A 26,916-nucleotide genomic window follows, 5' to 3' on the forward strand; every position below is an offset into this window, starting at 1 on the left:
TCGACCTATGCTATTTGTCTCTAATGGCAAGCCTCCTTGATGTCTTGGTCGATGACTACCTTAAACCAACTTTGGCGAGCGACGGCCCAAGTCCCATCTTGCGCAAGCCAAGTAGGCAACATGGCTCCCTTCTCTGGTTCGCCTTCGCTTTGGGATACCCGTTTGGTATTCCCACGTCATTAGCCCTGTGTTTGTCTTGAGCTTGCAACGACTCGTAAGAAGCAAGTCGTTCCTTTTTGCAGCTTCAGGTGAAAGTCGCCTGTGATCGTCTTAATAAACTCCTAAAACAACTAAACACGATAGTTACATGATAACACCCTAAACTTTTGAACGGTTACATGATAAGATCCTAAACTTTTGAACGGCCGGGCTTTAGAGCATCTCCAAACACGATAGTTACATGATAACACCCTAAACTTTTGAACGGTTACATGATAAGATCCTAAACTTTTGAACGGCCGGGCTTTAGAGCATCTCCATTCGCGTCCTCCAAAGGATTTTCGGGCACGCCGGACATATTTTCTGTCCCAGCCGCCCGCCCCAAACGCTTCTTCTGTCCGGCGCGACCCAATAGGGTGTCCAGCGCCTCGAGCCCGTCCCCGCTCCACAGGGGACGCTTCGGGCGCGCCAGACAGAGCGAGAAGCGAGGCGTGTCATTGGCGGAGTGAAATTTAACCCGTCTCCCGCCACATTGCGTCTTTTCCGCCACAACCCGCCCTCTAGCCGCACATTTCTACCCTACCAAAATATTTCAACCCCTCCCGCTGATTCGTTTCTCCCTCCCGACGCCGCTACTCTCTCCCAGTCATGGCGCCGCCGACATGCCCCAAAAAAGTGGCCAAGAAAGCGGCCACCAAGCCACTGGGTAAGGAGGCATTGATTAAGGGGCCGAAGGCACCCTTCGCGAAGCCGCGGAAGGCGCCGGCAGCGAGGACGAAGCCGGACGGCTGGACCAGCGAAAGGTGGCAGCAAGACTGTCTGCGGCGCAAGTTGTCGACGGCGGAGCGGAGGGGGCGGCGGGTGGTGGAGCAGGAGAAGAAGTGGGCGGTGGCGCGTGCGCAGCAGAAGGCCGCGCTGGCCGCGTGTCTCGATGCTTCCTCCGCGAGCTCATGGAGTACATTGACCATCACGTACATTCCGGGAGTGGCATCTCCGTCGACACCCGGTTTCTTCGAGGCCGCATCGGCGAGGCCACATCGGCGATGCCCGGGTGCATGAAACCGAACTTGTCACCACGGTATGTGGATGCGCTGCCGCATGGCGGCTTCAACCCCAACACCTTGTTCTCCTCGGCGTACGACACGCCGCAGTGCCAGCAAAGCCACGGTGTGGACGGTGATGTGGGCATTACCCTTCGGGTACCCAACATTGGCCCACCTCCTTCGGCCCAACAAGGGATTCATGAAGATCATTGCAGCCCATGATGGACCAATATGTCGGTTGCGATGAAATAAAGGCAGAAGGAGACAAATTCTTGATGGACAAGATGAGGAAACATCAAATAAGGAAATATTATATTAGATCTCATTATAACATAATCGAATCCGAGCAGGACTCTCGCGGCCTGGCCTCCTATATAAAGGTCAGGAGAGGTCCTGCCAGAGGACATCAAAATCACCCTACATAACCCGTACGCATCAAACCCTAGAAACCTTGCCTTCCGGCGAGTTCACCACAACACAGTCTATCGGTTGCCCCATTGTAACCTTTTTCATCGATAAATCAAGATCAAACAAGCAGGATTAAGCGTTTTACCGCATCGAGGGCCCCGAACCTAGGTAAAATCTCGCCTTCAGTTCGTTTTGTATCCGATGTCTCGTGCTAACTTGCAGGATTCCGTCAACCCTAAGCCACTCATCGTGGGCATTGCCGAGGAGCCCTTCGTCAATTGGCGCCGTATGTGGGAAGCCTGCTAGTCCAAGGCACCTTATCGGCTATTCCAATCGTGTCGGCTGCACCTTCGCCAGCATTACCACCACCATCGGCTCAATCATCACCGATCTCGGGGGACTCGATCCGTTTCAGGTCCTTCGAGTTCACTCCTCACACCGACACGTCGCGTTTGGCCTTCTCGGGCCTGCGTGGCGAGATGGACATGACGTTCGGGAGCGTCCACATCAACATCAGCGCTGGTGGCATTCTTCGCCTCCCGAACCCGATCACTTTGGGCTCTCCAGCAGCCGTGACTTCATCGACTGCTACGTCCACCGCTCCATCATCGACCGAGGTAGATTTATCGGCTGCTTCTTCAACAACCACTACATCACCGTCGTCATCATCACGACGCACCATGTCCACTATGCCTGTCGGATCTGATGAGTCTGAATCATCAGATCTGACATCGTACTACTTCCTCGACTGCGACACCAGACATGAGCTCGCTTCGAACGCTCTTCCCTTTGTGTGCGCCATCGAGTACTCCTCTGACGAAGAAAGCATTGGCAAGCGTATTATTTCTCTAATCGTGGCATGACCAGCGCAATACCAGGTCTGCGTTACCTTCGATTCGGAGGCAGGAACCAAAACTACTGCGGCCGACAACATTGCGCGTGTCGGGGATAATCAACAACAGGAAGAAAGAGCTAACAATAGCGACGCCAACACCACCATCTTAGTCTCTCAAACGGAGTGGGATGCAGCGCAAAGGTGTGTTCAACTAGTCAAAGAGCAATCAGAGATCAATCAACGTCGACTGGCGGCTAACCTATCGAAGTCCATCACCAAATTGATGGAGACTACCAATAGCTAGGCTGATGGCGAAGACCACATGTGAAAACCTCGCCCACACAACAACGATAGTGAGAGCAATCAAAGGCACCTGAATAACTTCGGGAACCGACGAGAGCGTCGAAAGAGGAGAAGAGGTTTCGGCTACAAAGCAACAGATCGCACCAACATGGTTACAACCAGTCATACTGATCGACGCAGTGATCAGTACAGAGAAAAATATAATGATCATCAGGATAACAACGGTGTTGACAACCAATTTTGCCTTTAAAGAGTGAAAATTTGAAGATGGCCTCAAATGAAAAAATGATAGACACCAAAACGATCAAGCTATGCTCAGATGAAAAAGTTGTGAACACGAAAGTTCTTCGTTTTTTCAAGACGAACAACTTTTCTGTTTACGAGATTTTGATCCGAGATCGTTCGCTGCCTCAAAAAGGTGCAGGAAGGTTTCTGACTGAACAGTTACGGAAATTGCAGGTTTACTTGTTCGAGTTAGACCCTAATTAGGGTTTGTGACGTGAATCCAACCGTCTATCATACATGAAGGGTGATGGCCGATTGGACAACAACACACAATCGCAAAACCAATCTACAAACCTTTACTTTTTCTCTCCCCTCCTTATTTTCTGCTCTTCGTTTGTTGGTGTTCTTCATGTTGGAGAGCTTCGATCTGCGAGGTCCTAGGGGTGGGCGAACCAACCTAGGGCAGCCCATCACCACCGTGCGCCCAGACGGGGTCTCTCCTGGGCCTGTGGGGTTTCGGGTTTTCAAAAGAGCCCGTCGGATTATCCTGCGTATCGCGCTTCCGGCGAGCCTCCTCCGGCGACGTGTCCTGCGTATCGCGCTCGACGCCGGAGGTACACGGTGACGTGTTCGTGTGCGAACACACTTTTTGGCAACTCCGCTGGGGAAGATCATCATGTCAGACGGCAAGCTACCCTAGCCTGCTGAGGTTAGCGCCGAAAACATCATCAAGACTAGCTTCGATGATCTTTCGGCTGAACAACTCGAAGCCTATGAGGCGCTCAAGAGGAAGCGTCAAGAGAAACTTGATGCACTGGAAAGGCAGCGCAAGGAGAAGTTTGAGGCTTTGAAGAAGAGGCAAGAGGAGGAAGACAGAGAGACGTTCCTTGCAAGCTTCAAGAAAGACCGCCAAGGCGGCGCAACTTCGCTTGGGGAGGTCAAACTTCCACCAATGCTCAGCGATTCAGCTGAGCCCTCTGTAAATACTAGCTTATTTTCTACTGATCAACTGGCTGCAATTAATCATTATGCTACTGAATCTAGTCGTCAAGCCTACGATGCCATGGTAGAATACTTGAAAGCTTGTAAAAACATGCCTCGTGATGCTTCTGTTAATGTTGGTACAAGCGCTGTTGTAGAAAACCCTAATCCAACATTACCTACTTCATCGGCACTTCTTCATGAGATGCCGATGAATCCTTACTTTAGCCAAGATAGTCAGATCATGACCGCGCCAGCATGCCCTACTCCTATTAGGAGTGTGCCTTATTCGGTGATACCACCGAACCAGGTCCCACGCCTAGTAGCCACGAACATGCGCCGGATTTTAATTCGGTACCAGCAGCGTGAGTAAATTCCATGGCTAGTAATGATATTGTTCCTGTGAAATTACCACAAGTAAATTCGTCTGCCATAGACGAAAACATGGCCACACTTAGGTCAGAATTGCAAAAAATGTTCTATGATAACTTCGGAATTGAGCCTATAAGCCAGATGTATCAAAAACCTTATCCGGAATATTTCGATGCTTTACTGTACCCCCAAGGCTACAAGGTGCCTGGTTTTGCTAAATTTAATGGGGTAGACAATAAGACAATTTGGGAACATGTTAGTCAATATCTAGCACAACTGGGAGAAGTTGGCAAAACCGGTCCTTTAAAAGGGTGTTTATTTCCCTTGTCTTTAACCGGTACCGCTTTTTCATGGTTTTCTGCTTTACCTTATGGTTCTATCAATACTTGGTATCATCTAGAAAATAAATTCCATGAATCTTTTTATAGTGGTGATAATGAGCTTAAGTTGTCGCATCTTACATCGGTTAGACAAAAACATGATGAATCGGTTACCGATTACGTCAAGAGATTCATATATACTAAAAACCGATGTTATAGTTTGGTGGTTACGGAAAGAGACATGGCAGATTTGGTTCTTAATGGTTTAAGAACTCACATTAAAGAAAAATTGAATCTTATAAGTATTTGAGTATTAGACAAGTATTGCAAAGAGCTTTAGCTCAAGAAAACCGAAGCAAAGAAAGAAAATAAGTGCATAGATCTAAGTCTGATCATCCTCGCATAAACACATTTGAATACAATAGTGACAATTCGAACAATGAAGCTAATATTTTGGCCCTCAAAGGCCAAACCTTATACATGTGATGCTCTTATGCCGATTCGAAGAATCTTGAGGGTGAGATGACATTCAGTTTTGATGTAGCCAAATGTGATAGGATATTTGATGCTATGTTAAAATACAAATACATTCGTCCGTCTCACACTTTACCGCCGTTTGAGGAGTTAAAACGGCGTGCTTATTGCAAATATCATAATTCTTTTTCTCATGCTACTAATGATTGCAATGTTTTTGGACGACATATACAATCGGCTATAAATGATAGATGATTGAGCTTTGCTGATATGCAAATTGACAAGCAGCCATTTCCGATGAACACTTTAGAGCTGCAGGGGAAGAAGGTATTAATTCGGCCAGAGGCGGCCAAATCCGCTAATAAAAATAATATTTTTGTTGGTGAACCCAGGAACATCGAGGAGAGCGACAAGGACTTGAGAAGAGAGATTGTTCTTGGCAAGAAACCCAATGGCAAGGAGACGCTAAAGATCACTATAAAAAATCCTGCATTCGGGGGGCAATCACAAGTGCAAAGGGTTGTACTTACTAAGTTCATTAAGCCCAAGAGTCCAGAAGTTGACAAGTAGAAGACCAATGAGGTCAAGGTGCAGCGCAAGCAAGCAAAGCCAACCTTCGATATGTTGCTGTCCAAATATGCAAACCAAGCAACCGGTTTCAACTATAACCGATCATCACATGTGAAGCGTCCAAGATCACCTCCAAGAGAGAGGTCTCCACGACACGCGAGGCCGTATGGGCAATGGGCACCGGGACCATGGATGGCACCGCCCCAATACAGACCATGTTATTTCAAGGGATTTCTATTTCCGTGCCCTCGGGTCCTTAGTTGTGCTCAGTTTTCCCCAGCTCGTTAGTTTTTCCTCAGTTTTCCCCTCCCTCTAGTTTGAAACCCCTCGCAGACGCTCGGACGGGAGGGTTGCCGTCAGGTCAGAGGCCTTACCGTTACTGTTAATCTGACGGGTGGGGCTGCACAGAGGGCAGTTCCTCTCTGACCGTCTCGTGCTGACGGGTAGCCATCCATCTATCACTGACGCGTGAGCCGTTTTATTTCCTGATTGTATACGCGGTGCTGCCAATGACAAATGGGGCCGCTCTATAGGGCTGCCGCAGCCAATGACCAGTGAGGTCGTCTATTTTTCAGGAAAAGTCATATATTGCCGCTCTGTGAGGCTGCCGTAGCCAATGACCAGTGGGGTCGTCTATTTTTTTTAGGAAAATACATATATTTGCCGCTCTGTGGGGCTACCGCAGCCAATGACCAGTGGGGTCATCTATTTATTTATAGAAAATCATATATTGCCGCTCTGTGGGGCCTCCGCAGCCAATGACCGCTGGGGTCGTCTATTTATTTAGAGAATATAATATAGAACCGCTCTGTGGGGCCGCCTCAGCCCATGGCAGGTGACTATTTTCGCAGCTTAATCTAAAGTGACTCTTATGCTAAACATGCATAATATATAGAAAATAGCTAGATCTCTAAATCGATGCATATGAAGCTACATATGTATTCTTGGTCATAATCCCCTTATCTAAAGGGGATGGATGCATGGCTTCACGTCGTCGTCGCTTTCATCGTCAGTATCTTCGTCGTCTGAGTAGTAGTACTTCCTGCACATTGTTCCGTCGAACACCTTCACTGTGAGCACATCATCGCCTTCATATTTGAAGTGTACGTAGCAGCCGAAATCCACACCGTGCGTGATGGCGAAATTCTACCAGCCCTTGTCGAGGTACATCCGGCCTTGTCCGTCAAATAGGACCTCCACGGTCCAGAGACGAGGACCGCAGTCAGCTGCTCGCAGATACACCTTAGCTGGCTCCTGGCCGTCAAGATAGTCCGCAAACTTTTTTGGGAGTGCCTGCAAAGAGATCGAGCGCCGATCGTTTGAAATTAAAGGTTCTTTAGAACATGCCCATAATTAATCACATGCATCTTATATTTGGGAACGCGTACATACCTTCTTGACCAAAGGGTCTTCATAGACGACGATGAAGAACTCTTCTATGATCAATGGCAGTGTTGACGGTGGTGGTGGAAATGATGATGATCCACCACCCCGGCCGCCCCTTCCCCTTCCCCTTCGGTCCGCGTCCGAGACCTGGAAGCCATGGCAATGGATCAAGTGTATGTGAATGAAGAAGAGAGAGGCAGAACCTATTGACACAAGGGATGGTCGTTGTGGCTGTTTATAAGGAGAGATGACCGTTGTAGGGGTTTACACAATAAATTAAGGAGGAGGTGACCGTTGTGGGGGTTTATACAATAAATTAAGGAGGAGATGACCGTTGTGGGGGTATATATCTCAACAAAAAAGTAATGCGGACTATCTTGACGGAAATGGAACTTCGTGATATAGTTTATCATTTTACCGTGAAAAGTAATGCCTAAAAGAAATGGTAATTCGTGATAGTTTATCATTTTACCGTAATGGCTACAAGAAATCAGTGATTGTTCATCATTTTTTGCGTGAAAAGTAATGGCTACAACAAATCGGTGATGGCTAATCATTTTTTGCGTGGAAAGTAATGGCTACAAGAAATGGGTGGTGTATCATTTTTTGCGTGAAAAATAATGGCTACAAGAAATCGGTGATGGTTTATCATTTTTTGCGTGGAAAGTAATGGCTACAAGAAATGGGTGATGGTGTATCATTTTTGCGTGAAAAGTAATGGCTACAACAAATTGGTGATGGTTTATCATTTTTTACGTGCAAAGTAATGGCTACAAGAAATGGGTGATCGTGTATCATTTTTTGCGTGAAAAGTAAAGGCTACAACAAATCGGTGATGGTTTATCATTTTTGCGTGAAAAATAATGCCTAAAAGAGTTTATAATTTAGCTCGTGAAAAATAATGCAGAAAACCAAACTTTAGCGTACTGGGTAACCGCCCTTTAGCATACATAGAGGGTGGAAGCTAACCGCCGACAGAGAGAGAAAGAGGGTGCACTACAAGAAAAGTTCTGATACACAACGTCCCAAAATCGTCCACTAAGGGCCATTTTTCGTCGCCTATGGGCCTAACTCGACGATATGGGTTCTGCGGTCGAAACTGCGTCAGGCAAAGTCCTACCACGTTTTTTTTCGTTCCGTCGCGTTTGGGCGCCCTTTCGCCACGAAAAATCGGACCGTTGCAGAAGTGTTTTCGGGAGCCCGTTGACTGCTGACGTCATGCAAACTGACACGTGGCAGACGCCGTTAACTGCCAGTTAACGCCGTTAACCGGCTAAACCCCCGTGGTAGATGGCAGGCCCACACGAGGCCTGCCACGCCTTAAGCGGGCCGGCCCATTTAGTTTGCGGGTCGGGCCAGCTGACTTAGTTTGACCGGTCAACTATATAGCTGGGCTGGTCCATTAGGTACGTGGGCCGGGCCTAACCTCTAAGGTTGACTAGTCAAAATTTAAATGGACCAGCCCACTAAGCATGTGGGCCGGGCCGAATGAACTCGTTTGACCGGTCAACAGGCAAAAGGGCTAGCCCACAAGAAAAGTGGGGCCCACTTTCCTGTTACCGGGCCGGCCCATTTACCAAGTGGAGTCCACCTTAAAGCAAGTGGGCCGGCCCAAGAAGGTAGTGGGCCGGCCCAATTAGTAAGTGGGGTCCACCATGAAGCAAGTGGGCTGGCCCAATAAGTTAGTGGGCCGGCCCATTAAGAACGTGGGGCCCACTTTTCTGTTATGGGGCCGACCCATTTAGTAAGTGGGGTCCACCATAGAGCAAGTGGGCTGGCCCAATAAGTTAGTGGGCTGGCCCTTTAAGAATGTGGGTCCCACTTTTTGTTATGGGGCCGGTCCATTTAGTAAATGGGGTCCACCCTAGAGCAAGTGGGCTGGCCCAATCAGTTAGCGGGCCGGCCCAATAAGCCTGTGGGTCCCACTTTCCAGTTATGGGCCGGCCCAATTGCTTTGGGCCGGCCCAATTGTTTTGGGCCGGCCCAATTGCTTTAAGGTGGACCCCACATACTAACTGGGCCGGCCCAATAAGCCTGTGGGTCCCACTTTCCAAAACAAAAGGTGGGGCCCACTGTTCTGTTACCAGGCCGGCCGAGTTAATGAGTGGGATCCACCTGAAACCAAGTGGGCTGGCCCAATAAGGACGTGAGCCCCACTTTTCTGTTTGCGGTTATTAGTTGGGGTCCACTTCAAACGCAATTGGGCTGGCCTAGTAAGCCTATGGGACAGCCCGTTTAATTGGTGGTTCGACGTGCGTTAAAACTGTTTTTACTTGTTGGGCCGGGCCATGCGATTTCGCTTGGTTTCTGAAGGGAGTTATTTGTTACTCTGCATGAAGATACGATCAGTCATACATACGAGTTCCAGCATGATAAACATAATTATGTACTCCCTCCGTCCCGGTGGTATTCATGCATTGAACACCAAAAATAGTGAGCGATGTGGCATGAATCTCCCTAGAATGTGTGTTCATGCATATATACACACTGGCAGGCCTATGTGAGCGCCACACTAAGAGTAATAAGTCAGTATTGCAGCTTTTGAAGAACAAGATGGCACACAAATTTATTATCTAGTAGTATGAACAGTTTATTTGTACTACAGGCCAGATAGCAGAGTGATAGTGTGCCAACTAAGTCCTTACTTCGTTAGCTTACGACGAATTAGATAGAATTAACAATGGTATCACCTGTAGTGCAGGGAATGCAAACCAACATGTTCAGGGAGTACAAAATTGGCATGAACAACATAGTAGCAGGTTATAAATTTTGTAACAACGACTGAGCAAGATAAATTTGTGATGGCTACATCTACAAACAGGGAATGTAAACCAAAAAATAGAAGTTACGATGGCAAAAGCTAAAGAGGAGGGAATGCGAACCAACATGTGCCAAGTGCAATTACTTCAAATTGGCCGTGAACTAAATAATACTCCTGAACTTATGGTGAAGGGGATGCAAATCAAGATGTTTCGGGATATAAACTTCTATAATATCTAGGAATAAAACAGATAGGAGTTATAATGGCATCACTCATAAACTTGTAGATAAGGGAATGCAAATCAATTTGCTTCGGGATATAAAGTTGTAATGAGCAACACATAGAGGATAGTTAATGCTACGGCTTAGGATGGACCAGAAACGGAATATAGTGGGATCACCTGTGAACTTGTAGAAGGGGGAATGCACACCAATATGTTCAGCACTCCATATGTGAGCGCCATGCCAAGTAAGAGAAACAAGTTAATATTGCAGCTTTTCAATAATCAGATGGCAGACAAAATTATGATCGAAGTAGCTACTGTGACGAGTTCAAATAAATTCGTACTGCATGATGGCAGAGCGATAGCATGCAGGAACTAATAGCAGGCAGTTACTTTGTTAGCTTACGATGAAGTAGATAGAAATAACAATGGCATCACCTGTAGTACAGGGAATGCGAACCAACATGTTCAGGGAGAACAAGATTGGCATGAACAGAATAGTAGCAGGCTATAATTTTTGTAACAACGACTGAGCAAGATAGAAGTTATGATGGCTATATCTACAGAGCAGGGAATGCAAACCAAAATGTTTAATCGCTTAAAGTTAGCAATGAACTAGAAAATAGCAAGGTGTTACTGTCATAGCTAGGAATGAACTAAAAGAGCTTCAGACAAACAAGTATCTGAACGCAGAACATGGCGCTAAAACAAGGGAGTGAAAGGACTTACATTAGGAGAAGCACTTTGTGGGAATCAATCTTCCTGAGGTTGATAGATCTGATGATCAAGTCCGTACACTACATGTGCTACTTGGGGTTGGAGAGACGGCCATTACACTTCATGGTTACTCATCTCATCTGCAAAAACGTAACGACGCGTCGTTAGCACAAACAGGTTCCCCCATGATTAAACAAGAACTTGCAGGCAGCAATAGAAAAGTGACAGTAGAAGAGTTTAGATAGGTGTGGATCATGCACGGCGCCGGTGAAGCAGATCCGGTTCATGCACAGTGGTGTCGGTGAGCAAGATCCGATGCGGTGGACGACGGATCCGGCGAAGCAGCTCCGGTGGGGTGGACGATACCGCAGCTAAAGCGACTGCGGTAGACTGCTGGATGAGTATATGGTTTCGAGGTTCGGCGGGGATGATCCGGTCCGGTTGATGACGACGTCGATGAAGCGGCTCCAGCAGGCAGCCGAATGACGAGGATCGTGAGGCCTCGGGTAGGGCAGGGAAGTCCGGCGGGGATGTTCCGGTGCGGTGGTCGTGGAGGTGGGAGAGAGAGGGACTTGAGAAGTTCCGGTGGGTGGTCTCAGAGGAGAGACTGAAGGAAATGTATTTTTTTGGGAGGGTTTCCGGGGCTAGGGAGGTGGTGATCCAAAAAATGACGGGCAGACCCCCCCACCAACCGACTTTGCTGTCATCTCCACAGGGGTAGAATGGGAATTTGGAAGCTTGTGAAATTTTTGTATTTTGTGGGCGGGAAGTTTTGCCGCTATGAGATTTTGAATTTGGCTAAGGTCCAAGTATAATGATAAAAAATTGTGATACCGTACTAGTACCTCTGTTTAACGTCGAGTGTAAAATCAAATCATCATCACCTTGAATATCGGTCACTACCATGATCATGATCTATCTCTGAAATTAGTGTATCCGCTAGATCTTGCAAAGTATAATAATAAAAAGAATTGTTAGACCGTACTAGTACTTCTCTTCTAGGCCGAGTGCAACATCAAATCATCACCATGTTGAAAATTTGTTACGTACCATGATCATGATCTATCTCTCAAATTGGCGCATCCGCTAAATCTTGCAAAGTATAATGATAAAGAATTTGTGAGACAGTAGTAGTACTTCTGTTCGAGCCCGAGTGCAACATCAAATCATCATCACGTTGAAAATTTGTTACCATGATCATGATCTATCTCTGAATTTGGCGCATCCGCTAAATGTTGCAAAGTATAATGATTAAAAAAATTGTGAGACCGTACTAGTACTTATGTTCAAGGTCGAGTGCAACATCAAATCATCATCAGGTTGACGATTTCTGTTACCATGATCATGATCTATCTATAAGAGCATCTCCACCGGCAGGGGCGCCGACACCTCCGTTTGGGGGGCTCCGGCACATCATCCTCTATTTAGGGATGCTGCTCCCACACCACACCGGCGGCCCCAAAAGGCAGCCATTTTAAAATTTAAATTGACATTTAAAAACTCAAAATCATACGAAATTTATACCAAAGTAGCTCAAATTTAAACATAACTAAACTTAAACTTAATCCTGGTCTACTGGCCATCGGTTGGGGCGCTTGATACGTCTCAAACGTATCTATAATTTCTTATGTTCCATACTACTTTTATGATGATACTCACATGTTTTATACATACTTTATGTCATTATTATGCATTTTCCGGCACTAACCTATTGACGAGATGCCGAAGAGCCAGTTGCTGTTTTCTGCTGTTTTTGGTTTCAGAAATTCTACAAAGGAAATATTCTCGGAATTGGACGAAATCAACGCCCAGGGTCTTATTTTTCCACGAAGCTTCCAGAAGACCGGAGAGGATACGAAGTGGGGCCACGAGGTGCCGCCACCATAGGGCCGCGTGGCCTAAGGGGGGCCCGCGCCGCCCTATGGGGTGGGCCCCTCGTCAGCCCTCCGACGATGCCCTTCCGTCTACTTAAAGCCTTCGTCACGAAACCCCCTGTACCGAGAGCCACGATACGGAAAACCTTCCAGAGACGCAGCCGCCGCCAATCCCATCTCGGGGGATTCAGGAGATCGCCTCCGGCACCCTGCCGGAGAGGGGAATCATCTCCCGGAGGACTCTTCATCGCCATGATCGCCTCCGGATTGATGTGTGAGTAGTCCACCCCTGGACTATGGGTCCATAGCAGTAGCTAGATGGTTGTCTTCTCCTCATTGTGCTATCATGTTAGATCTTGTGAGCTGCCTATCATGATCAAGATCGTCTATTTGTAATGCTACATGTTGTGTTTGTTGGGATCCGATGAATATAGAATACTATGCCAAGTTGATTATCAATCTATCATATATGTGTTGTTTATGTTCTTGCATGCTCTCCGTTGCTAGTAGAAGCTCTGGCCAAGTTGATACTTGTAACTCCAAGAGGGAGTATTTATGCTCGATAGTGGGTTCATGCCTCCATTGAATGCAGGGACGATGTGAGAGAAAGTTCTAAGGTTGTGGATGTGCTGTTGCCACTAGGGATAAAACATCGATGTTTTGTCTAAGGATATTTGTGTTGATTACATTACGCACCATACTTAATGCAATTGTCTGTTGTTTGCAACTTAATACTGGAAGGGGTTCGGATGATAACCTGAAAGTGGACTTTTTAGGCATAGATGCATGCTGGATAGCGGTCTATGTACTTTGTCGTAATGCCCTGATTAAATCTCATAGTAGTCATCGTGACATGTATGTGCATTGTTATGCCCTCTCTATTTGTCAATTGGCCAACTGTAATTTGTTCACCCAACATGCTATTTATCTTATGGGAGAGACACCACTAGTGAACTGTGGACCCCGGTCCATTCTTTACATCTGAAATACAATCTACTGCAATACTTGTTCTTTACTGTTCTTCGCAAACAAACATCATCTTCCACACTATACGGTTAATCCTTTGTTTTCAGCAAGCCGGTGAGATTGACAACCTCACTGTTACGTTGGGGCAAAGTACTTTGATTGTGTTGTGCAGGTTTCACGTTGGCGCCGGAATCCCTGGTGTTGCGCCGCACTACACTCCGTCACCAACAACCTTCACGTGTTCCTTGACTCCTACTGGTTCGATAACCTTGGTCTCTTACTGAGGGAAAACTTGCTACTGTATGCATCACACCTTCCTCTTGGGGTTCCCAACAGACGTGTGTTAACTGCACGCATCAAGCTCTTTTTCTGGCGCCGTTGCCGGGGACCTGAAGAAAGTTACACCACAAAGATTTCTATCTCCCACGTCAACTACACGCCAGCAGCTCTTTTTCTGGCGCCGTTGCCGGGGAGATCAAGACACGCTGCAAGGGGAGTCTCTCACTTCCAATCTCTTTACTTTGTTTTTGTCTTGCTTTACTTTATTTTATTCACTGCTTCGTTTGTTCTCTACATCAAAAATACAAAAAAATTAGTTGCTAGTTTTACTTTATTTACTGTCTTGTTTGCATGCTCTATATTAAAAACACAAAAAAAATCGTTACTTGCATTTACCTTATTTAGTTTGCTTTGTTTACTATTGTTAAAATGAATACTCCTGAAAACACTAAGCGGTGTGACTTCACTAGCACAAATAATGATTTCCTATGCACACCTATTGCTCCACCTGCTACTACAGCATAATTTTTTGAAATTAAACCTGCTTTACTGAATCTTGTCATGAGAGAGCAATTTTCTGGTGTTAGTTCTGATGATGCTGCTGCTCATCTTAATAATTTTGTTGAACTTTGTGAAATGCAAAAGTATAAGGATGTAGATGGTGATATTATAAAACTGAAATTGTTTCCTTTCTCCTTAAGAGGAAGAGCTAAAGATTGGTTGCTATCTTTGCCTAAGAATAGTATTGATTCATGGACTAAATGTAAAGATGCTTTCATTGGTAGATATTATCCTCCTGCTAAAATTATATCTTTGAGAAGTAGCATAATGAATTTTAAGCAATTGGATAATGAACATGTTGCCCAAGCATGGGAAAGAATGAAATCTTTGGTGAAGAATTGCCCAACCCATGGACTAACTACTTGGATGATCATCCAAACCTTCTATACAGGATTAAATTTTTCTTCGCGGAACCTATTGGATTCAGCTGCTGGAGGTACCTTTATGTCCATCACCTTAGGCGCGGCAACAAAGCTTCTTGATGATATGATGATCAACTACTCTGAATGGCACACTTAAAGGGCTCCACAAGGTAAGAAGGTAAATTCTGTTGAAGAAACCTCCTCCTTGAGTGATAAGATTGATGCTATTATGTCTATGCTTGTGAATGGTAGATCTAATGTTGATCCTAATAATGTTCCTTTAGCTTCATTGGTTGCTCAAGAAGAGAATGTTGATGTGAACTTCATTAAAAGTAATAATTTCAACAACAATGCTTATAGGAATAATTCTGGTAACAACTATAGGCCATATCCTTCTAATAATGGAAATGGTTATGGTAATTCTTATGGTAATTCTTACAACAATAATAGGAGTTTACCCTCTGGTCTTGAAGCCATGCTTAAAGAATTTATTAGTACACAAACTGCTTTTAATAAATCTGTTGAAGAAAAGCTTGGTAAAATTGATATTCTTGCTTCTAAGGTTGATAGCCTTGCTGCTGATGTTGATCTTTTAAAATTGAAAGTTATGCCTAATAAAGATAAAGATACTAAGTTATTTGCTACAACAAATGCCATCCAAGTTCGAATTAATGAAAATATTAGATTAATGGCTGAATTGCATGCTAGGTCGGAAAGAGAAGAAAACGAAAAACTTGCTAAAAAGAATAATATAGCTAAAGTTTGGACTATTACAACCACTAGTAATGTTGATGCTTCACATGTTGCTACACCTCCTACTATCAATGGTAAAATAATTGGTGTTGGCAATGTTTCTACTCCTAGTGCAAAGCGTGCAAAATTGCCTGAAACTGCTGAAACTGTTTGTGATAAAACTGCTGAAATTTTTCAAAATATCGGGGACAATGATCCTATTGCTGTAGATCATAAAGGTTTAGATTTTGATGATTGTCACATCTCTGAAGTTATAAAGTTCTTACAAAAACTTGCTAAAATTCCTAATGCTAGTGCTATAAATTTGGCCTTTACAAAACATATTACAAATGCTCTCATAAAAGCTAGAGAAGATAAATTAAAACTTGAAACTTCTATTCCTAGGAAGTTGGAAGATGGTTGGGAGCCCATCATTAAGATGAAGGTCAATGATTTTGATTGTAATGCTTTATGTGATCTTGGTGCAAGTATTTATGTTATGCCTAAGAAAATCTATGATATGCTTGATTTGCCACCATTGAAAAATTGTTATTTGGATGTTAATCTTGCTGATAATGCTATAAAGAAACCTTTGGGGAGGATTGATAATGTTCGCATTATGGTTAACAATAACCTTGTCCCCGTTGATTTTGTTGTCTTGGATATTGAATGCAATGTATCTTGTCCCATCATATTGGGAAGACCTTTTCTTCGAACTGTTGGTGCTACTATTGATATGAAGGAAGGTAATATTAAGTATCAATTTCCTCTCAAGAAAGGTATGGAACACTTCCCTAGAAAGAGAATGAAGTTACCTTATGATTCTATTATTAGAACAAATTATGATGTTGATGCTTCATCTCTTGATGTTACTTGATTCACACGTTCTGCGCCTAGCTGAAAGGCGTTAAAGAAAAGCGCTTATGCGAGACAACCCATTATTTTACTACAACACTTTTGTTTTATATTTGAGTCTTGGAAGTTAATAGTAATGTTGATACTAGATTTGGATTACTGCGCAGAAACAGATTTATTGCTGTCACGAAATTTAGCAGCCCCGTCTGTAGGTAACTCAGAAAATTCTGCCAATTTACGTGCGTGATCCTCAGATATGTAATCAACTTTCATTCAATTTGAGCTTTTTCATCTGAGAAAGTTAAGTGCCCCAGAAAAATTCGTCTTTACGGATTTTTCTGTTTTGACAGATTCTGCCTTTTATTTCGCATTGCCTGTTTTGCTATGTTTGATGGATTTGTTTGTTCCATTAACTTTCAGTAGCTTTGTGCAATGTCCAGAAGTGTTAAAAATGATTATGTCACCTCTGAATATATGAATTTTCAATTATGCACTAACCCTCTAATGAGTTTGTTTCGAGTTTGGTGTGGAGGAAGTTTTCAAGGGTCAAGAGAGGAGGATGATACAATATGATCAAGAAGAGTGAAAAGTCTAAGCTTGGGAATGCCCCCGTGGTTCATCCCTGCATATTTCAAGAAGACTCAAGCATCTAAGCTTGGTGATGACCAAGGCATCCCCTTCTTCATCGACAACTTATCAGGTCACCTCTAGTGAAACTATATTTTTATTCAGTCACATCTTATGTGCTTTACTTGGAGCGTCTGTTTGCTTTTATTTTTGTTTTTGTTTGAATAAAATCGGATCCTAGCATTCTTTGTGTGGGAGAGAGACACGCTCCGCTGTTGCATATGAACACATGTGTTCTTAGTGCTACTTTTAATGTTCATGGCGAAGGTTGAAAACAGCTTCGTTCATTGTTATATGGTTGGAAACGGAAAATGCTTCATGTGGTAATTGGTATAATGTCTTGAATAATTTGATACTTGGCAATTGTTGTGCTCATATAGATCATGTTTAAGCTATTGCATCATGTACTTTGCACCTATTAATGAAGAACTACATAGAGCTTGTTAAAATTTGGTTTGCATGATTGGTCTCTCTAAGTCTAGATATTTTCTGGTTAAGGTGTTTGAACAACAAGGAAGACAATGTAGAGTCTTATAATGCTTGCAATATGTTCTTATGTAAGTTTTGCTGTACCCGTTTATACTTGAGTTTGCGTCAAACAACCTTGCTAGCCTAAGCCTTGTATTGAGAGGGATTACTTCTCATGCATCCAAATCCTTGAGCCAAAAACTATGCCATTTGTGTCCACCATACCTACCTACTACATGGTATTTCTTTGCCATTCCAAAGTACATTACTTGAGTGCTACCTTTAAAATTCTATTCTTTGCCTTTACAATACATAGCTCATAGGAAAATAGCCTTAAAAACTATTGTGGTATTGAATATGTTGCTATGTATCTTATTTCTTATAAGTTGCTTGTTGAGCGGTAACCATGTTTCTAGGGACGCCATCAACTATTACACCTTTGTTGAATATCATGTGAGTTGCTATGCATGTTCGTCTTGTCTGAAGTAAGGGTGATTTTCATGATCAAAGGGTTTGAGTATGCATATTGTTAGAGAAGAACATTGGGCCGCTAACTAAAGCCATGAATCATGGAGGAAGTTTCAGTTTGGACACAAATCCTCAATCTCTTATGAGAATATTATCTGTTGTTAAATGCTTAAGCATTAAAAGAGGAGTCCATTATCTGTTGTCTATGTTGTCCCGGTATGGATGTCTAAGTTGAGAATAATCAAAAGCGAGAAATCCAATGCGAACTTTCTCCTTAGACCTCTGTACAGGCGGCATAGAGGTACCCCTTTGTGACACTTGGTTGAAACATATGTTATGCAATGATAATCCGTGTTAATCCAAGCTAATTAGGACAAGGTGCGAGCACTATTGGTATTCTATGCATGAGGCTTGCAACTTATAGGATGTCTTATACATAACACATATGAATTATTACTACCGTTGACAAAATTGTTTCTATGTTTTCAAAATGAAAAGCTTTAGCACAAAAATAGTAATCCATGGTTCCCTCTGCGAAGGGCCATTCTTTTACTCTATGTTGAGTCAGTTTACCTACTTCTTTCTATCTTAGAAGCAAACACTTGTGTCAACTGTGTGCATTAATTCTTACATGTTTACCTATTGCACTTGTTATATTGCTTTATGTTGACAATTATCCATGAGATATACATGTTGAAGTTGAAAGCAACTGCTGAAACTTATATCTTCCTTTGTGTTGCTTCAAAGCTTTCTACTAAGAATTTATTGCTTATGAGTTAACTCTTATGCAAGTCTTATTGATGCTTGTTCTTGAAAGTACTATTCATGAAAAGTCTTTGCTATATGATTCAGTTGTTTAACCATTGTCTTTACCATTGCTTCGAATCGCTGCATTCATCTCATATGCTTTACAATAGTATTGATCAAGATTATGATAGCATGTCACTTCAGAAATTATCCTTGTTATCGTTTACCTACTCGAGGGCGAGTAGGAACTAAGCTTGGGGATGCTTGATACGTCTCAAACGTATCTATAATTTCTTATGTTCCATGCTACTTTTATGATGATACTCACATGTTTTATACATACTTTATATCATTATTATGCATTTTCCGGCACTAACCTATTGACGAGATGCCGAAGAGCCAGTTGCTGTTTTCTGCTGTTTTTGGTTTCAGAAATCCTACAAAGGAAATATTCTCGGAATTGGACGAAATCAACGCCCAGGGTCTTATTTTTCCACGAAGCTTCCAGAAGACCGGAGAGGATACGAAGTGGGGCCACGAGACGCCGCCACCATAGGGCCGCGCGGCCTAAGGGGGGCCCGTGCCGCCCTATGGGGTGGGCCCCTCGTCAGCCCTCCGACGCAGCCCTTCCGCCTACTTAAAGCCTTCGTCACGAAACCCCCTGTACCGAGAGCCACGATACGGAAAACCTTCCAGAGACGCAGCCGCCGCCAATCCCATCTCGGGGGATTCAGGAGATCGCCTCCGGCACCCTGCCAGAGAGGGGAATCATCTCCCGGAGGACTCTTCATCGCCATGATCGCCTCCGGATTGATGCGTGAGTAGTCAACCCCTGGACTATGTGTCCATAGCAGTAGCTAGATGGTTGTCTTCTCCTCATTGTGCTATCATGTTAGATCTTGTGAGCTGCCTATCATGATCAAGATCATCTATTTGTAATGCTACATGTTGTGTTTGTTGGGATCCGATGAATATAGAATACTATGTCAAGTTGATTATCAATCTATCATATATGTGTTGTTTATGTTCTTGCATGCTCTCCGTTGCTAGTAGAGGCTCTGGCCAAGTTGATACTTGTAACTCCAAGAGGGAGTATTTATGCTCGATAGTGGGTTCATGCCTCCATTGAATCTGGGACAGTGACAGAAAGTTCTAAGGTTGTGGATGTGCTGTTGCCACTAGGGATAAAACATCGATGCTTTGTCTAAGGATATTTGTGTTGATTACATTACGCACCATACTTAATGCAATTGTCTTTTGTTTGCAACTTAATACTGGAAGGGGTTCGGATGATAACCTGAAAGTGGACTTTTTAGGCATAGATGCATGCTGGATAGCGGTCTATGTACTTTGTCGTAATGCCCTGATTAAATCTCATAGTAGTCATCGTGACATGTATGTGCATTGTTATGCCCTCTCTATTTGTCAATTGCCCAACTGTAATTTGTTCACCCAACATGCTATTTATCTTATGGGAGAGACACCACTAGTGAACTGTGGACCCCGGTCCATTCTTTACGTCTGAAATACAATCTACTGCAATACTTGTTCTTTACTGTTCTTCGCAAACAAACATCATCTTCCACACTATACGGTTAATCCTTTGTTTTCAGCAAGCCGGTGAGATTGACAACCTCACTGTTACGTTGGGGCAAAGTACTTTGATTGTGTTGTGCAGGTTCCATGTTGGCGCCGGAATCCCTGGTGTTGCGCCGCACTACACTCCGTCACCAACAACCTTCACGTGTTCCTTGACTCCTACTGGTTCGATAACCTTGGTTTCTTACTGAGGGAAAACTTGCTACTGTATGCATCACACCTTCCTCTTGGGGTTCCCAACGGACGTGTGTTAACTGCACGCATCAGCGCTCGACGGCCCTTCCTCGTCGTTGTTCTTCGCCATTGCCGCATGCGTCCGTGCCCGCTTCTCCTCCGTTGCTTCGCGCATCTGGCGGTGGAGCATGGTGGCCGGCGTCGCAGGGGCTTGCTGGCGGCGCTGTCCCCGCGCTTCCAGCCTTTCCCGAGAAGCTTCGATCTCAGCGCGCCTCGCCTGCTGGCGAGCGAACGCGTCGTAGTGGTGATAAGCATTGAGATCTGCGAGCTTCTGTCGCTCCGCCTCCATGAGGCGGCGTCCCGCCTCCTCCGTGACCGCTCGCTGGCGCGATATCTCGAGGACGTGCTCGAGGTTCGGGTCGTTGACTAACTCGCGCTCCTCCTCCCTCAACCGCTGGTATCGTTGTGCGTTCAACGACGCGAGGATTGCCGCCTGCTCCGGGTCGGCGGGGGCCTGCGGCGGCTCGCCCGACTGCGCTGCCTCCTCCGCCGCCTCTGCTTCCGCTTCTGCTACGTAGACATCATGCCACGCCTCGAACCATGGGTCCTCGTCCTCGTCGGAGCTGTGCTCGTTGTCGGCCTGCGGCTGCGGCTGCGGCTGCGGTGGTGGTGGAGGCAGCGCGCGGCCGTTGAGGCCAAGCATCGAGTAGGTGGTCTTCAGACGGTGCGGCATCTTGATGTGGAGAGTAGAGAATGGAGCGGCGGTGGTGGAGAGGAGAGAATGGAGCGGCGGTGGCGGACGGCGTACGTCCTATCTAGCGGTGGCAACTATCCACATTTACGGCGACTGGACGCCGCGTGGCCAGTCGCTGCCCTCGTGGCCAGTCGCTGCCTCGGTTTCCGCGCGGGAGGCCATTAAACGCCGACGACCAACCTTCCCGCGTCGCGGCCGATGCGAATCGTCGCGTCCTCTCGTTGACAAGGCGCGCCCACCAGCGAAAACCGTCGTTCCGCGAGGCACCAGGGGCGCCCGATTCGCGCCTTTGGCGAAGGGGCCGACACGGGGATGCCGACGATTCTATTGGGCTCGACAAATGGCCGGCGCCGTTTGGAGCGCACCGGTGCGAGCCCTAAAATGACACCGGCCCCCAAATCGCTATCGGGGCCGCCAGTGGAGATGCTCTGAATTTGGGGCATCCGCTAAATCTTGCAAAGTATAATGATAAAAAATTGTGAGACCATACTAGTAGTTCTGTTTAAGGCCGAGTGCAAGATCAAATAATCATTACATTGAAAATTTGTTACAATGATTGCAAACTATAGCAATAGCAGGAAAAAAAGCTCAAGTATTACAATAACAGGAAAAATTCTCAAATACCACAACAAGTCGAAATAACTCAAATGATACAAGCCATACAAATGGCATCATCGGCAAAACTGCATTTCTGTTAGGTAGAATTCATCGGAGTGCAAGTAACAGCTGGCTTTCCATTAGATCTGTAGAGTAGATTATTAAGGATCTGCTCAATCGAAGCTTGCCTATTTTTCAATTCATGTATCTCATTGACTGTTATGTCGATTTTTGAATCTCTTTCATCTCTTTGCTGCTGAATTATATCAATTGATTCGTGTGCAAAGGCAGCGATTGTTTGCACTGGAATGGCTGGGACAGTAGATATCATCTGACTATCAGATGAATTGGCATTGTCACGGCTGTGCTGTGGAAAGACCTGGACACTTGATGTACATGCCCTGCCATCTGCCTTCCTTGCTCTGTTCCGGGGATGAAAACAAGACAGTGCAAGTTACAGAACCATACAATTTGAGAAAACAACCATCTTAGTTGTCACAGATTTTTGCAAAGCATCAAAACAGATGGCAGATTTTCACAAAGCATAAGACATAATATAACAAAGCAAGCTATATATCAACCCCAATGCAACAGGCAGAGCAACCGGATGGCAAATATGAACAAAATAAATCAAGTAACTAGACAGTCTGTGCCTAATAAAATAAGCTAGGAAACTGCATAACAGAAGTCTGTCAATTAAAATTGTCACTTGGAAGGGGTGCTTCAGATCCCTTAAGTTCCACAAAAGTGGTCATGTGGACAAAACTAGACAGACATTGTGCAGTTGGAGAATCTCCAACCCCCTAAATTTCATTATTTTAATCATCGGCCAGCCATGGGAATGCCTCAGATAAACGAGAAATATATCCATTTGGTGCCAAATATAAACGAGCAGGACCAATTAAGACAGATTAGACAACAACCATTCTGGGATTCATATAAACTGACATATTATTTCAATATTTAACCCATGAGCGCAATATAAGGGAAGGAGAAACAAACAAATGAACCATTGTGTGCCTAAAAATAAAAGATGGGTCAGCCAAAAAGTAACAACAAATCTTATTTATGATACCTACTGAAGGTGGATTTCCTACTACAGAAGGTGGCATTGGATTAATCAACAGTGAAATCAGAAAAAAGTCTTACAAAAAACAAATATGCTCATTATATCCCACAACAAGCATGCCAGAAAGTGGCAAGGTTTATATGTTTTAATCATCAGTCAACTCAATGAATCAAGGACTAATAACCAATTGAATCATCATCTGACTCATATTCACCAAGCAAAACATTCATATCATGTATGGATGAAATCCAGAAGACATAACGGTATGAGGAAGTGCATGAGCAATCAAACATTATGTGGCTGGAATAAAATGCCAGATCATTTAAGTTAAGCAGAACAATTAAATTGGTTTAATCATGATGAAACAAAAAAAAAGATTAGACATGCAATAGAACAAATTTGAGAAGCTAGCAGGAAAATGAACGAAGACGTGCAGTCATACAAATAGCATGATTTATTTCAAACCAGTTATCCTATCTATATGGAGAGTAAATGTGTTAAACACAAACTGGTTCCAGCACGATAAGCATATCAATACAAAAATGAAAGGTACTTACTGGATTATAGGGGTGATTCACTCCACGATTTGCTGTGTTCCATGTGATAGTGCAACATGAAATTACAGCAAAGAGTTAGGGTTGCAGCTCTTGAAGAACAAAAACAATGAAGAATTTAAATGTACCAGAGCAATGAGTTCACACATGTACTACAGGATGGCAAAAGGATAGCAGAAAGGAAATAGTAATTGGCATTTACCGTCATTGTTTACAACAAAACAGATGAAATTATAATGTAAAACCTTGTGAACACAGAAGAGCACAGAATGGCGGAATATAAAACAACATTTTGCAACTAATAAAACAGACGGTGGCTATGGTCCCAACACACAACCTGTCACCTGAGAGTAAGAAAAGCAAACAAACATGTAGATTTCCTATCAAAAATAGATGAATTACATAGCATGCAATTACTGTTCTAACATTAGGATGAACTAGATAGATATTATAGGGGTGTTTCTTGAGAGTTTATAGAGCAGGGAACGCTTTGCTAGTCTTAGTATGAACAAGATAAAAATTAATACTATTTTTTGCAACACACAGTACAATCATAGACGCTCACACGTACATACATACACTCATCACTCACGCACACACACTCTACCCCTTCGAGCACCTCCAGGAAACTGCATCCAAGAAACTGATCCGACGGGTATTGAGATTGACGAAGTCACCACTAGCACCACAATGTCATCGGGAACGCCGCATCTCACAGAAGACTATTCCTCCATTTTTGAGACACCAAAGCGTGAAATCTGGGGTGCCACTGCCCTCCTAACCATCCAACCACAGGTTGGTTCTCAGTGATTTGGTACTTGACATGTACTACATGATATCTAATATGAAGTCGGTGTCAGCCTAACAAGCAGGGTGCGGCGTCGTTGCTTGACGTGAGTCGGTGTGATGCCATCACAAGATGAAGTGCATGGTCCATGTGATCTGAATTAGGGGATACTAGCATAATACCCGTGTGTTGCAACGGGTTAATAACGAAAGATGTCTCTCTCCAAATATAGAATAGATGGAATATAATCACAATGTCTATGTCCAGGATGTGTGGCCACATGGTCCTCATTTTTCTTTAGAATCTGTGGTACGTCAGTCTCATACAATGTGCATTATTTTTAGTCACCACTGAGACAACTCTGATGCTCGATCGACCGATCCGAGTTGATCAATCGACCGATCTAATTGACATGTTTGAACAAACGATCGAATAATTCATAGTATTTATTGAATGATACTCCCTCCGTGCCAAAAATAAGGCGTCTAAGGATTAGCTAAAAGTCAATGTTTTTAAAGTTTGACCAAGTTTATACACAAAAATATAAATATTTACAATACTAAATCATTATCAATAGATTCACCCTAAAGTGTATTTTCTTAATATGTCAATTTGATATTGTAGATGTAATTTTTTTTTAAATATTTGGTCAAAGTTTGTAAGGTTTGACTTTTGACCAATCCTTAGACGCCTTACATTTTGGGCCGGAGGGAGTATATCGTAAAAGGTGCCCGTTTTACACCATCTTTTTTAACAAAACACGGTACAATATAAATGCTCACTAAGTACATACACTCGCTCCTATGAACGCACAAATGCACATGCTACCTCTATGAACACCTTCGACATACTTTGTCTGAGAAACTGATTCGTCGAGAACACACGTCGAAACGTGGCCCCAACTGAACATATATTTCTCTTTATTAGTGAAACACCCACGTGTGAAACATGGTTTTTTTAGCGAGAATGTCATTGCGCTCCTAAACATGTGGTTGATTCTTGTCACTAACCTCCTAAAAGCCGCAGGGTATGAAAGTTTTGTTTTTGAAGGATTTTTAGTTGCATAAGTGTTGAGATTTGTATGTCCTACGAATTTTAAAGGGAAAATGCATGCACGTGCAAAAATTAGGAAAAGAAACCTAGAGTCACATAGGTTGTCAATGTATGTTTGCGAATGAAAGAAAAGTTAGAAAATTTAAAGTAGCACGGCAAGAGGAGCCTAATCAATGGGTCTCTTTTGGTCTTTTTCTTTTTTGCCGATCGTGCCGATCTAATCGGGATTGCCGGACACGCGTTGATGAACCACGGCAGAGGAGAAAGGACGGATCACCTGCCGATCTTTTACAAAACTATGCCAGAAAGGATATAAAGATTGACCGGTACAAAAACCATCTCCATCAATCTACGCTCGTTAAGGAGAATATTCGTTAGAGAATAAAAAGGGGAGAGAACGAAAAAGATGTGTGGCTGAACCGATCTATGCTTGTTTTACCGATTAGAATTAGGAAAGGGATGCTGATTTTGCTACCTAGTGCTACGGATTGGATTTTGGTCGTGACCTAACTAATCCTGATAAGAACTCCTCATGGAGCCGGTCACGCTGACCTTACTTTTTCTGTTCGGGGTGAGTTGTATACACGTTTGACGTACCATCACCAACCACCGCGACCTGTTTTAAATTTAACTAGCTTGGTGACCCGCACATTTGTGCGGCTAGATTTATTTTACAATATTATATTATAACTACTATACTATTTGGGAACAAACATCTTTTTTCTCAGAATTTTGAGATCTTTTGAGAATTAATCTGGGGATGACACGTATGTGTTTTGGATTGTTAGTTTTTGCTAGGTTTTATCTGTGTACAGTTTTGGTGCCCTCTTAGAATTTGGGGTGGCTAAGGGTTCACACTTTGTCTGGCACTTTTATTTGTTTTCTTTCAGGGACGTTCCGTGTGCTTCTAGCGATGGATTGGCTTGGGATTTTGGGTCGGTCAAAGCGGCGCTGCTTCGTTTCTGTCCCCTCTGGACTCTCTTTCCATCCTATTTTTCTCTTTTCTTTCTATCTCTCAGTTCCTATCCCTCCCCTACCGGAGCTCCTCCCGAGCTCGCTCATGCGGTCCTGCCTCGATTTCTCCATGCCTAGAGCTCTCCTGCTTGGAAGGAAGCTGCGGGAGGGGTCTTGGTTTTCTGATTTTAATGTGGTTTTCGGTCTTCTCTATGGTGCCGCTGCGGTAGGAGACTCGCTCCGGCCAGCCACGCCACTTCCCTTTGCGCGCCGGCGCCAGCAGTCCGGTTTGCCTCCCCCGAGCCCACAGGATTCCCGGACGATCGGAGCCCGTCGCGCCGTTATTCCCCGCCATAGAGCCGCCCCCCTTCCATTGCTGGACTCGGTTGTTGTGCTGCTGCCGCTGGACCGCCCTTCCTGCCATGGCCGATGCAGTCCCGCCGGCTGCCGATTGAGATGAAGCTGGGCTGCACGGGATGCCCGCCGCCGCTCGATTCGGCGGCCAGCCACCATCAAAGCCAGCAGCGTCGCCCGAGTCCATGAAGGCTTGCCAACGGCGCTGCTCTTATGCGTCTCCACCTCCGGCTGCCACTGTTCTTCATCTCCTGGAAGGCTGCACATTTGGATAGAGGTATGTTCCTTGATTATCAACACAGATC

General features: G+C 44.4%; 1 protein-coding gene across 1 annotated transcript in view; it reads left to right on the forward strand.

Annotated features, from left to right (window-relative positions):
* Nucleotides 1-2,290: 2,290 nt before the first annotated feature.
* The window catches only part of LOC127332880 (uncharacterized), a 29,650-nt gene continuing 5,024 nt past the window's right edge, over nucleotides 2,291-26,916 (forward strand). Inside the window, exons 1-4 of the mRNA XM_071825362.1 lie at nucleotides 2,291-2,447; nucleotides 3,744-4,094; nucleotides 26,323-26,434; nucleotides 26,720-26,888. Coding sequence (XP_071681463.1) covers nucleotides 2,291-2,447; nucleotides 3,744-4,094; nucleotides 26,323-26,434; nucleotides 26,720-26,888 — 789 coding nt within the window. The remainder of the gene's footprint in view (nucleotides 2,448-3,743; nucleotides 4,095-26,322; nucleotides 26,435-26,719; nucleotides 26,889-26,916) is intronic.

The sequence above is a fragment of the Lolium perenne genome, chromosome 2, assembly GCF_019359855.2.
Source record: "Lolium perenne isolate Kyuss_39 chromosome 2, Kyuss_2.0, whole genome shotgun sequence".
NCBI lineage: Eukaryota > Viridiplantae > Streptophyta > Magnoliopsida > Poales > Poaceae > Lolium > Lolium perenne.